The sequence below is a fragment of the Rhopalosiphum padi genome, chromosome 1 (genome assembly GCF_020882245.1).
Source record: "Rhopalosiphum padi isolate XX-2018 chromosome 1, ASM2088224v1, whole genome shotgun sequence".
Taxonomy (NCBI): domain Eukaryota; kingdom Metazoa; phylum Arthropoda; class Insecta; order Hemiptera; family Aphididae; genus Rhopalosiphum; species Rhopalosiphum padi.
In genome coordinates this window covers 67,244,084-67,256,602 of record NC_083597.1, presented here as the reverse complement: position 1 = coordinate 67,256,602, position 12,519 = coordinate 67,244,084, and the positions used below count along the sequence as shown (strand labels likewise).

The 12,519-nt window shown below is 28.4% G+C and overlaps 2 protein-coding genes and 2 non-coding genes across 4 annotated transcripts; 2 read left to right on the top strand and 2 right to left on the bottom strand.

The window, feature by feature from the left end:
- Positions 1-781: 781 nt before the first annotated feature.
- Trnap-cgg (transfer RNA proline (anticodon CGG)) lies at positions 782-853 on the top strand. The gene has a single exon. It is a non-coding gene; the product is annotated as a tRNA-Pro (tRNA).
- Positions 854-5,493: 4,640 nt separating this feature from the next.
- Trnap-cgg (transfer RNA proline (anticodon CGG)) lies at positions 5,494-5,565 on the bottom strand. The gene has a single exon. It is a non-coding gene; the product is annotated as a tRNA-Pro (tRNA).
- Positions 5,566-5,681: 116 nt separating this feature from the next.
- On the top strand, positions 5,682-7,525 carry LOC132917983 (N-acetylglucosaminyl-phosphatidylinositol de-N-acetylase). The gene is made up of 5 exons (XM_060979010.1): positions 5,682-6,243; positions 6,319-6,412; positions 6,484-6,680; positions 6,744-6,871; positions 6,946-7,525. The coding sequence occupies exons 1-5, from the start codon at positions 5,973-5,975 to the stop codon at positions 7,051-7,053; spliced, it is 798 nt and encodes a 265-aa protein (XP_060834993.1). The 5' UTR covers positions 5,682-5,972; the 3' UTR covers positions 7,054-7,525.
- A 2,662-nt stretch (positions 7,526-10,187) lies between these two features.
- Positions 10,188-11,620, bottom strand: LOC132917615 (protein NipSnap). Its single transcript, XM_060978440.1, has 5 exons — positions 11,406-11,620; positions 11,098-11,304; positions 10,855-11,020; positions 10,512-10,779; positions 10,188-10,453 (listed from the first exon to the last, which is right to left on the bottom strand). Exons 1-5 carry the CDS (start codon positions 11,474-11,476, stop codon positions 10,305-10,307), a joined length of 861 nt encoding a protein of 286 aa, XP_060834423.1. The 5' UTR covers positions 11,477-11,620; the 3' UTR covers positions 10,188-10,304.
- Between the last annotated feature and the right edge of the window lie 899 nt (positions 11,621-12,519).

Here is a 12,519-nt window from a genome sequence, read left to right as displayed (position 1 = left end):
ATATATTTTTTAAGGATAATTTTTATAATCAAATAGTGTAGTCATCTTGTGTATACAGACTGTACATATATGGGGTTTGAATAAACTTTTTAAAAATATTTTAAATGTGACTTATTAGATATACCTGTATTAGTATATTATTATATATTAATAATGTACACTGTTCAGCATAGTAACACTAGGAGTTACAACTTATATATATGAGTATGACTCCTAACAATATGGACTTTCAAATGTACCTATTATACAATGTATAATACCTATATCAATATAATATTATAATGTATAAAAATACATAAATATATTGTAGATAAAGATTATATTTTTATGACAATTACCTAGTAACCTACCTAATAAATATTATCATTTTTTATAAGTAAATAAGTAATAAGCACTTTTAGGTTTCGTGAGTATCGTTAATTTATGTAACGCTTTAAATAATTAAATGCCACTGGTGACTACAGCGTTTCATGGCAAATTAAGCTATTATTGAAAATATTTGTTTAAACGAGACTAAAAGCAAAATAAAAATAGATAACATCGTCTGTCATGGTGGTATTTCTTAGTTTTAAAACCTAAAGAATAGTTACACTTTTTTAATGGTCAAAATCAATAGGTAGCTATTTACCTGTTTAGTAAGACACCTATCTAATAATATCATGTATAGGTAAAAACGAGACGATGTTGGCGGTCACCGTTGCACCTAGTGAGTTGTACATAGTACACTATTCTGTCAATCATTTCAATCTAAAAGAGAAAGTTTCAACTCCAATAATAACACGGCCTGTTGGTCTAGGGGTATGATTTTCGCTTCGGGTGCGAGAGGTCCCGGGTTCAAATCCCGGACAGGCCCGTAAAACTTTTGCAAATTTTTTTTTCTATCATCCCCTCCTACAATTTCTATTGTCACCCAGTCGTTCCAAACCTTCAACTTAGTGTTAAATTAAAATGTTTGTTATGATTTTAAGTCACGCATCCGATGAATCTTTAGCGGCTTAACGTTATCGATAACATATTTTTGTTATTGTTAAAGAACATTCTTTTTTGCATTTATATTTACACAAAATAAAAAAAAAATGAAGAATTATTCATGATTATTAACATTTTAATTTGTATCAATAGTCCGACTGCCCGAGTCTCCAAATATGAATCAATATTTTTTTTATCAATAGCTCAATACGAATGCAGTTCGTGTAAATCGTTAGACATATATCACATATAAATGAAATATAAATTAATAAATATGCACTAAAATTATTTTCATATTTGTAATCTTTATTTTTTATGTCATAACTCATTAGACATCATATTTTATGCTTACTTGACATTTGAGTATATAATCAACCATCAGAATAAATAATAACATGCGAATATGCGATTGCATATACAATAGTAGACGATCAATTTATTACTTATAGCTGTCCCCGTGTGCACTTCGTCGCCCGTACAAAATGCACCCGCGTTAAGTTTGGTTGCCTATAGGCTATAACTGTCCCGCCTATATAGAGTTGCATTTTTTCAATCGATTAACCGATTATTTATCATTTGTTAATAATAATAATAAATAATATATTATTCGAATAATCCATTAAATAATCGCACAGCCTTAAACATATTAAAGAGGTAATATATTGAGGTCATTAACCGGGATAAAAACTATCCTCTCTAGTATCTTATGACGGAGATAAAATTACACACATTGATCATAATTTCATCAAAATGGGTTGAGTAGTTTCGGAATGCATCGAGAACATGTATATGTATATGCATGGGCGTAAAATTGCCTCGTTAGAAGGGGGGGGGCTTAAATTATAAACATAGAAAAATTTTATTGTAACATTTATTATATAAGATATTAAGATGTAGGTATTTAAAAACTTCAAAATTATTTACTTAACGACGTATAAAATATGTATAATACATAACTTTTTATCGTTGTCGTTATAAAATATTAACGTATACCTCAATCATTTTAATTTTATTATAAATTTACAATACAAAATTCATACATGAAGCTTAAATGTTGGCAAACATAACACATTTACATATATACCTATCGGATATTCTGATAAGGAATTACGTTTTACATTTTATAATTTTCTCTTATAAATAACCTTAAATTTCTTGAAAAACTTTAAAATATGTAGGAGGCTAAGCTCCCCCAAGTCCCTCCCAATTTACGCCTATGTGTATATGTACTCGTATATTTATAGGTATACGATTTATACAATTAACACGTTAATAATACACGTTTATTTTAGTCGATAACTCAGAGGTTTTTTAATTTAGACAAATGCTATTGCGATAGAAAGCTCCTCCGCGATATACTCTTTTGTTTAAAAAATCAAGAAGATTCATAATATAATTAATATATTATTAGTTGGATTGAGTAATTTTAGTTTATAATTATTTATAGTTTCGGAGTTCATCCCAAGTAAACATTGTGAGTTGTGACATATGATTTCTATTTATAAGAATATATTATGGAGATAGAAGATAGTATATAATATGTAGATAGATTATCGAGTTTTACTTTTCGGAACAATTCATACCTACACGCTGCAGACGACAAAACACATACGGAAGAAAAAAGGTCAGGTTGCAGGTAGCTGGAAACCTACTATCGCGGGGGTAATATACGATTGCGAACGTTTTTTACCCGACTTTAATTTTGCAATGTTGTCAGATTTGATGTCAATAACAAATTTTTAAATAATAATTTAAAAAATAATCAAATAGTAATAATATAAGGGTTTTTTGCTATTACACCACGCCGGGGCGATGCCGATAAGATAGATAGGTACGATGTAGAAAAGATACTATAACATATTTAACTATAATATTATATCTAATTAATTTGATGAAAAACCAGCTCGATTCGTATAGTCATGCAGTATTATTTGTGATTCATTCGTATCACAACTCAGATCTATGTATGTATGTATTATTTTATTTATTTTTCACTTTTTAACGTAACACTAACATGTGTATTTTTAAAACTAATATTTTGAATGTATTATATTATTTTTTTATTCAGTTTCTATAACGTAAAATTAACAAGTACATTTTGTAACAGTATTATTAATATTTATACAACGAAAATTGTTTTAATTAATCAACATTTTAAACGCTACATACCTATTTGTATAATTTTATTTTAGTTTGTAACGAAGAGTTGATGTTTTAATTGTATTATTAATACCAATAGTTTATATTTAAAAAAAAAAAAAATGTTTATAATAAATGTTAAAAATAAATAAATGTTTAAATTATTCAGAAATTATAAACTTGTAACGTTGTCTAAAAAAAACGTTCGCAATCGTTCGATTTTTGGCTAAAAAACAAATCCTCTGATAAGAGTTATTCGTTCGCAATCGTGTTATAAAAAAGGTAAAACGTTCGCAATCGTGTTGTACCCCTATCGCGGTCGGTCACGGGATATCCGAAATACACCATGCAAATAAGCATGTAAATTTAAATTTAATATTAAAAAATTAATCCTTCACCGCGAAAACTTGCATACGAGTTTTTTTTTTTTAAAAGTGGTTTTAGCGTACTTAGGAGCTTAATATTTGGATTTCAACATTTTTTGAATAAAAACATCATTATTATTATCATTTTTATTTCATCATACTCCAAACTTCCGGAGCAGAATATTTTCTAAAATAAAAATTGAAAAAAAATAATGGTTTTATTTCTGTCCTTATACTCAATATTTTTTTTCAAAATATATAATCACTTAAAATTCTATTTCCAAACACTGAAAAAAATTAAAATAAACGTACTAATATACGAACAGGTTGTCCGCAGTTCACCTATATTTGAGAATTTTTACTACGAAAATGACAAAAAAATAATTGATTGTATCTAGATTAATACAACAATTTCAATCGTTAAATATTATATTTTAAAATTTTTTTTTATTTAACCATAAGCTTGTTTTGTGTTTAAGACACTGGTGGAATTATAATTTTGATAAACTTTCTAATCTTTTTAATTTTGGTATATTAGATAAAAATATGATAGTCAATTTCGTAAAATTTGGTTTGCTCGACAATACGACGCTAGTCGCAAACTTATCATTTTACTAAATTATAATTTATATTTATGCAACCACAAGATATAATCAATTTTAAATCATCCTATCGTCTTAAGTAAGTATACAAGTCCGGCGCACGTAAGTATTTATAGATAATAGTTTACGTACGTAAACTTTTATAGTATAGTAGTAAATTAATCATCAATAATAAACAAACTACTATTTAGTTACTAGTTATAGGTACAGTGCCGCAACTACACCAATTTGGGACCATGTGTAAATAAAATTAATGGGCCTCTCCTCTTGAAATTTTTAATAATTGGGCACTCCATTATAGGTTGGGGCCCTGGGCCCATTTGACACACGCAATACATCCGGTTATCGCGGCACTGGTTATAGTGGTTATAGGTACTTTGTTCAAACATTTATTTTTTTTAATTTAAAATGACAAAATATAAGTACTTAATACAAAAAATGTGTGTGAATTAAAAATAAATAATAATATATTGTATAATAATTGTTGAGATAAATGTTTCTCTTGACAAAGAGAAATTTAACTTTTGTTCATTTTATTTGATATCATTTTCACCCTCGAAGTGTTCTGCCTCCAGAAAATTACGCACAGACGCCTCCCCCCTCAAAACTGCTCTGTGTATTAGACATTATTTTGTTACTGTTTAAGGCTATATATTGCTACAACGAGTTTTTAAACTGTCGGGTGACAACTGAAAATACCATAATGACTTTATAAATTACAATAGTTTCAACTTATGGTTATCAATTTATCATGCGCTGTACAAGTCAAATTTGTAGCTCGTGGCTCGTTTTTGTTTTACGGTCACATTAAAAATTTTAAAATAAAAAAATCGCCATAAATGATATTACATATTATGTTTTAAATACGTAGATTTACGGAACCTGACCTATTTGGGTATTAATGTATTATACACCTCGAGGCAACAATTTACTGCCATCCTCTTACTGACCTCAAACTTATGGTTTATATTTTATACTTAAAACAGAAAGAATATTCCTATTATTTATGTTCCTATATCATACTTTTTAAAAGTCATTTTTATTATATTATATAATATATATATATTTTTTTTTAAATTATACCGCAAGTTATGTTAGACAATTTATGTTTTGAACTGTTTTTCGTTATAAACTAATATTCTCATGGTTAGTTAAATGGTATTGTATAGTAAGATTTCTAAGAATTTAAGATTATAAACTACAAAGCAGGTCAGTCAATTATACAGCGCAGACTATACACGACTCGCGAATAGTATTGCCGATTGAAACAACACGTTGTAAGAAAAATACTTTTTTAAAGATCACGACCTACCTACCTGGGGTTAATGCGAGAGATTATATTAGAGTATAATCTATAGCCCTTGTGGGGTTAATGGTGTTATAGCGGGTTGAATGGAATCACTGATAAAAAATTTAAAGGGCCTGTCCGGGATTTGAACCCGGGACCTCTCGCACCCGAAGCGAGAATCATACCCCTAGACCAACAGGCCGTACTACTATATTTATGTAAATCATAGTTATTTAACGTAAACGGACAGACCGTGAAAGATAAGATAATATTAGTGTTAACGTGTTATCGTCTTATCGATAACGTAGATATTACATAGATAGTGTTTAGCGAATTGTAGACTATAGTAGAAGCTTAGATTTTTAGGACGTCACACTTTGAATGTTTGATATTTTTAATTTTGCTTCTGCTAATCTATTCATTGTCATTATTGATCATTGATCAACGATCATGGGACTTTGAAATTTGTACATACCTAGTCCCTTATTTGTAGTTGGAATAGTATTTATTTTACTAATTATTATTAGACAGTATTAAGTACAATAAGTACTATTCAGTATTAACTGATCAACATTAACCCATCGATTTTACTTACTGTCGAAGAATACAATGTTGTACAAAATATTTCATCAAAACATTTTCGAAGTGATAGACCTGAGTTCGGCTATGTTCATGACAGCATCGGTTCTCGTCGTTGGATACGTCTGGACATGTATGCGAGCCTCTCGCAGACAGAAGATGCTCGAGTTAGAGAATACACCGCACAGGGTGTTATTGATCACCGCTCATCCTGACGATGAATGTATGTTTTTCGGTCCAGTCATACAGAAGCTGTCAAAAATGAAAGATGTGAATCTTTTCTTGCTGTGTCTGTCCGTTGGTAATAACTAATTAGGCGATGGTGACGATAATGCCTTTTATCAGTTTTCAATAGATTGTCAATAATATATTTCAGGTGATTTTGAAGGTAAGGGCTCACTGCGCAAAGCTGAACTGTATGATAGCTGCAAGATATTGGGCATTGAAGAGGGAAATATACTGTTGTGCAAGTAAATTATTATCGGTGTTATTGGTATTGACCATTTTCAGATATTGTTGTTATTGAAGTGATTGATTTCAGGAATACTTTGCTTCCGGACAACCCACGTGTGGACTGGGACACAATTTTACTGTCTGATAAGATTGCTGAGCACGTAGAACAATTAGAAATCGATACTGTTTTGACATTTGACAGTTATGGTGTTAGTGGCCATCGAAATCATATATCAATATACTTAGCATTATTTCATTTAGTGTACAACAAATTACTTCCAGATTGTAAGTGTAATTGAATTTAATAATTAATAGTAAACTTTTAATGATTAAATGTTTACAATTTAGACTGCCATGTATATTCACTGGATTCAGTCAACACTTTACGAAAATATGTCAAATATATTGATGTGTTGTTCAATAACACCTCAGACTTTAAATGTACTATTTCAACTACAGAACAAAATTGTGTAACAGTAAGTAATTAATTAATTTTTTATTTACAAGTTTACAATTGTATATTTGGTTTTTTTAAATACTTGTGTTTCAGAAAGCAATGCAAGCACACGATTCTCAGTACATTTGGTTCAGAAAACTGTATATGAAATTTTCTAGATATACTAGGGTAAACACTTTTACTACAATTTCTGCTGATTAACTTGACTTATAAGTTATAACCATAGAATAATGTTAGTTTTTATTTATTTATGCATTTAAGTAGTTCATGACTGTGATAATTTGATTACTTAACAGTTTGATTATTTTTCTTTATTGAAAATTATTATTGTTTATATTATTCCTCGTTGTACAGTTTTTATCTTCCAAACAATTATTCAATTATTGTAATTTTGTAACTAAATATTGAAATGCCAAAATGTAATACTGAAATAAATTATGAATTTGTTTTAATAGATTTTGATCATAATATTTATAATTACTTAGCTTACAATATGTTATATAGACAAATCTAAAAAAATTATTTATAAATATCCAAAAAACAAGTAAATTATACCTCATGGCTCACATTGATTCAATTTTATATCAATTTAGAAAAAAAATCAATACCTTGAATTTTGTTTTGATTTTAAATATTGATAATTTAAGTTGAAATATAAAAAATTAACAATTTATATTTAATACTTATTATATGTATTTTATTATCATTGTTGATTTGAATTCTATGTAAAAATCAAGAATTATGATTTGGTACTTATTTGTTATTTTTCTGACCTGCAAGATTAGTTCTGTTGAAAAAAATTGTTATTTTACACTAGATCAGAGATAAAAGAAAACTGAGTGCTCACATTGATACATCATACAAAATTAATCATGGTTGGTAGGTGCTGTTATTTATAAGAACTATTTATCAATATTATTGCCAAAGAGCAGTTACCACATATTCACATTTAACTTTTATAGACATAAATAATTGAAAAAAAGATTATAAAGAATAATTTATAAATATTGTGTATTAGATGAATGTTTCCTTATTTTAATGTTATTATTCATATCGTAGTTGCTTTTATTGATTATTTTAAAATAAAATAAAATTGATTTACTACAATAATATGATTATTTATGTTCATTATGTAGTATAATATTATACCGTTGAATGATTTTATAAACTTAAACTCCATTAGTCAAAAGTCCTAAAAAAAATGAAGATGAGGTCAAACAAAAACAGTAAAAAATGTATTAAATTCAGCTTGTGTAGGCAATGAGTATGAAATATTACTGTACAAAAATAATGCAATGTGTAAGCTGTACGCATATTATAAATATAAAGGTATCAGTATTTAACTCCTTATTAGCAGTTCAAGCACATAATATAAGTTTAAGTAACAATAAGATATATTAATGCTGATTTTATTTTATTTTTCACTAAAAGTAGCAATCCACTGTTTAAAACTGCTTTGAACAAAAAAAGAATACAGTTGAGTGAGAGTGGTGAGACAAAGCTGGTACTTTTGGTGTATGCCAATAATTTAATGTTATTCTTATTATAAATAAAGATAAGATTTTATATTTTATGCTCTAAATAGATAATATTAAGTACAAACTTTTGAATACCTAGTTAAAAATGTTTTAAGAATAATTTCAAATATTTTTTATATACCTTATGTAAGAAAATGTTTATAATCATAGAACTTCAACAACTATATTAATAATGATGTACAAAAATGATAATTTCTTTATTACTTTAATATTACAAACTTTTCTGAATGAATGATTATGTTTTTTTTACTTACATTTTATAAATTTAAATTGTATTTAGTAATGAACAGATGAATTTGTTTGACTCAACTTTAATGCAATGATTTGTGATACATTTGTTTGTTTATTTTCATCCAGTAATTAGTACTCACTACTCAATAAAGGTAATAATAAAAAAATAAAAGAATTTTCTTATTTTACAAATTTCAAAACATATTTTATTGAAATTGTAGTAAATTTTTTCCTTATTAGACAATACTAGTAGGTTAATCCATAATAAAAAGACTAAATATGTTATTTGTTCAAACTTCATTAATTCAATTATTATAAATTATAATAATATATTCAATTTATTCCTCAATTAATAATGTTTTATGACTATTATATCATACATATTTTTAAGTGGGGGGTTGGCGAGGGAGCTGAACTGTTTTCTGGGGGACTAGAGCCCCACCTTGCCCTCCTGGCGCCGTGCCTGTTTCCAATATCCAAAACGGATAGGAACTTCAAGAAGAATAAATAAAGAAGTGCTCATTGAACATAACGAACAAATCTTAGGATTACTAATGGCAGCAAAAGTAATGGGATTAGAAATAAATGTGGAAAAGACCAAGTATATGATAGTCATGATAGCTCATTGGGCGGTTTTACTAGGGGACTTATACTTTCATTTGGAAGTTGATACATATAAAGTTTACGAAGAATAGGAGGGCAATAAATGATATTTTGTTTCCAATACAGTGTTAGTAAACATGCTGTATAAGAGCTTAAGGGGTAAGGTTACTCTTATTCGGTCAGTGGTGATGTATGAAGTGGCGCCAAGTTCAGTTTAAAAAGGTAGTTCAATTCTCACAAAATTCTAGCCACCCAAAATTCATTATTCAAAAACTTAAGAAAATATTTAAGTAGGTTTAGTAGGTATATCTATTTTATACTTTCTATAGTAAATTATGCTGATGATGGAAAATGTATAACTATATTATTATTCAACCGTATCTTGTAGGTCAGGTGTGGGCAATTGGCAGCCCGCAAACCTTTTTTATCTGACCCGCGCTACATTTTCAAATTACATCATACAATTTCAAAGTCAATTGTCTATACTCTATGCTAAATTAAAATGCATATTTTTAATGACTTTTTTTTTTTTTACTCTCTATACTTTGGCCGGCTAAATTTTCACTTTAAAAAAATTGGCTCTCTAGTAACTTTCAGTTGCCCATCCCTGCTGTAGGTAATTAATAAAAGCCAAAATAATTTAGTGCCTTGAAATAGACTAAATTATGAATTGTTTGGGTTTGAACTTGATCATTACCATATAATATTTATTGTACATAATTTTATTGCTATTAAACCATCGAGGGTACTATTAATTAGGTTAATGTATTTTGCTATAAATTATATTAAATACATATTATCAGATAATGAAAATGATCTTATCAACAATATAATATTAATGATTTAATATTCTTACTCTATGATTTAATGATTATGTTGTTTTGATATTATAATAAGGGAACAATGTCTAAAATTGATACTATTGTATAAAATAGGAAAAAGAAAAAAAAATATTAATAAATAAAAATTATTTTATTGGAATTAAAATTATGATCCAATAACATGAATAGAAAAGAAATATAGTAAGGATATCAAAACAAAAAATTTTCAGAATAACATATTTAAAAAAAAATAAACACATTACTGAGTTGGGGAAAATGGTGTAGGATGTAATATTTTAGATTGCATTTCTTTAATTAGTGGAACTGTGTATGCAACACATTCATCCCATCCAGGGGACATCCAAGCAGCTTCTCTAGTTTGTGTACGCACTTCTAAATTTTTATAACCTAAATAATTTGAATAATTTATTTCATTTCATCAATTATTTATAGCAAAAATACTTACACCAAAAATGATGAACATTGTAGAGACGACCCACTTGAGAGAAGAAGCCTGCAAATGGCTCGTCATTTGAACGCCGATGATTGATTGCTCGTGCCCAATTATTACCCCACTCAATCATTGTACCTGGTTTCAAACTATAACTACGAATCTCATATATGTTGGAACCAGATTTTAATTCAATGGAAGGCCAAAAGCTGAAAGCTAACAAGTACTGTAGATGCCTTGAACGCAAAAACTGACCACATTGATTGCGTAATTTTGCATATTCCTTAATTAATTAATTTTACCATCAACACATTTCAAAAAATTTAATCAAAATTAAATTTCAAAAGAAAAAATTTACTTGATTTTGTATTAGAATATTATTGGTTTTATCAATTTCTGCATAACCACCTTGATGTTTCCATAAATGTACATATTGGTCTAGATCACCTACACGTACAGACCAAGAGCCAATCAGTTCATACTTTAAGTTAGGTATTTTCTGACACAATTGGACCACCTGTTCACTAGAATAATAAAAAGACATATTGTTAAATACATAAAAATCAAAAAAACAATTTTATACTTGACAATTATGCCTTACTAGTTTTTCATATAATTATCAGTCGAATCGGGACGTACATTGTGCGTTTGTAATTCATATATTACTTCTTTGTCAGATAACATGCGAGAGTGTTGCTCTTTAGTTGGTTCTATTCGTCGAACTAGCAACTTTTTCAGCCATCCCTCATTAGTGTTGTTTTCTAATTCTTTGTTGTCTTTAAGAGAAGCCGTGTTAAAAGACAAACATCTGAAAAAAAAAAAATTAATAATGTAATATTAGTGCATCACCAATAATTTATGAATAATTGCTTGGTGTCATCATTATGCCTAAAGATAACGCTGACTTACCTGAATTGCAATGGTACAGTGATCTGTTTTGTACACGAGAGCGTACACTGTTTCAATATGGAATTAAACATTTCGATTTTCGAGTACGGTCGCTTAAAAACGTAGTTAATTGCTATTTGAAAAATAATAGATACCTACACTACTGTCAATTCGTCATGTCCGCCGGCACGTCCAACTCCTCTTGCATCCCAATCAGTGAGCAGTATGCATGACGTCGTGTATGTTATCACTGTGTCGTCTTCTTGCGATAACAAAGTTCATGGACTAACAACCATTATTCATTATCTTTCCATTGCCGATTTACGATACTTCTCAAACGTGACTTACTGACTTACTGATGTGTATTGGGCATTGGTACTTAATTTATGGTAGGTAGGTACTTATTTTATAACATAGGCCATGGCCCATGACTATTGTTTATTATCAATTCAAAAAGTGTAATTCAGACAGTGAAGTGGCACTACCATGCAAGGATGCCTCATAGAGTAATTTTCAAGGCAGGGACAAAAGTCATAAAATTAAATTTGGTTCAGAAACTCATTTATTGTGAGTAGGTACTACAATTTTTATTTTTTTACAAGATTACTATGCAAAACCTTTTATTTTTAATTTTTAAAAATTTTGAAAGGTCCACACCCGATGGGTCATGGACTATCCCTCGGATAAGTGCTTGACTATATAGGTTGGTTCTTCTTGAAAAAGAATAGTGGCGGCGTCAGATATTTTTATTGAGGGAGAGGCGATACTGGGTGAATTTTTTTTTTTATGGGGCATTTATTTATGGCTACTAGGTAATTGGTAAAAAATAACACGAAAAAAAACTACAGGTAAAATACGACAAGGTAAAAAACGTTAATTTTGGTTAAAAGTTATTAAAATAATTGCAGCCATAAATAAAAATATTTTTAAATAATATATATATATATAAATTCGAATTCGACGTTAATACCTATATTAATTAAGTAATAATATGTAAGTTATATTTGTTAGTACAATGATACCTATGGGCTGCGATAAACCAGCATTTAAATTATGACTGGATGATATGATAAGATTATGGATATAAACTTACTAATTACTATAGAACCAATAGTTTGTAGGTTCACTACATTTG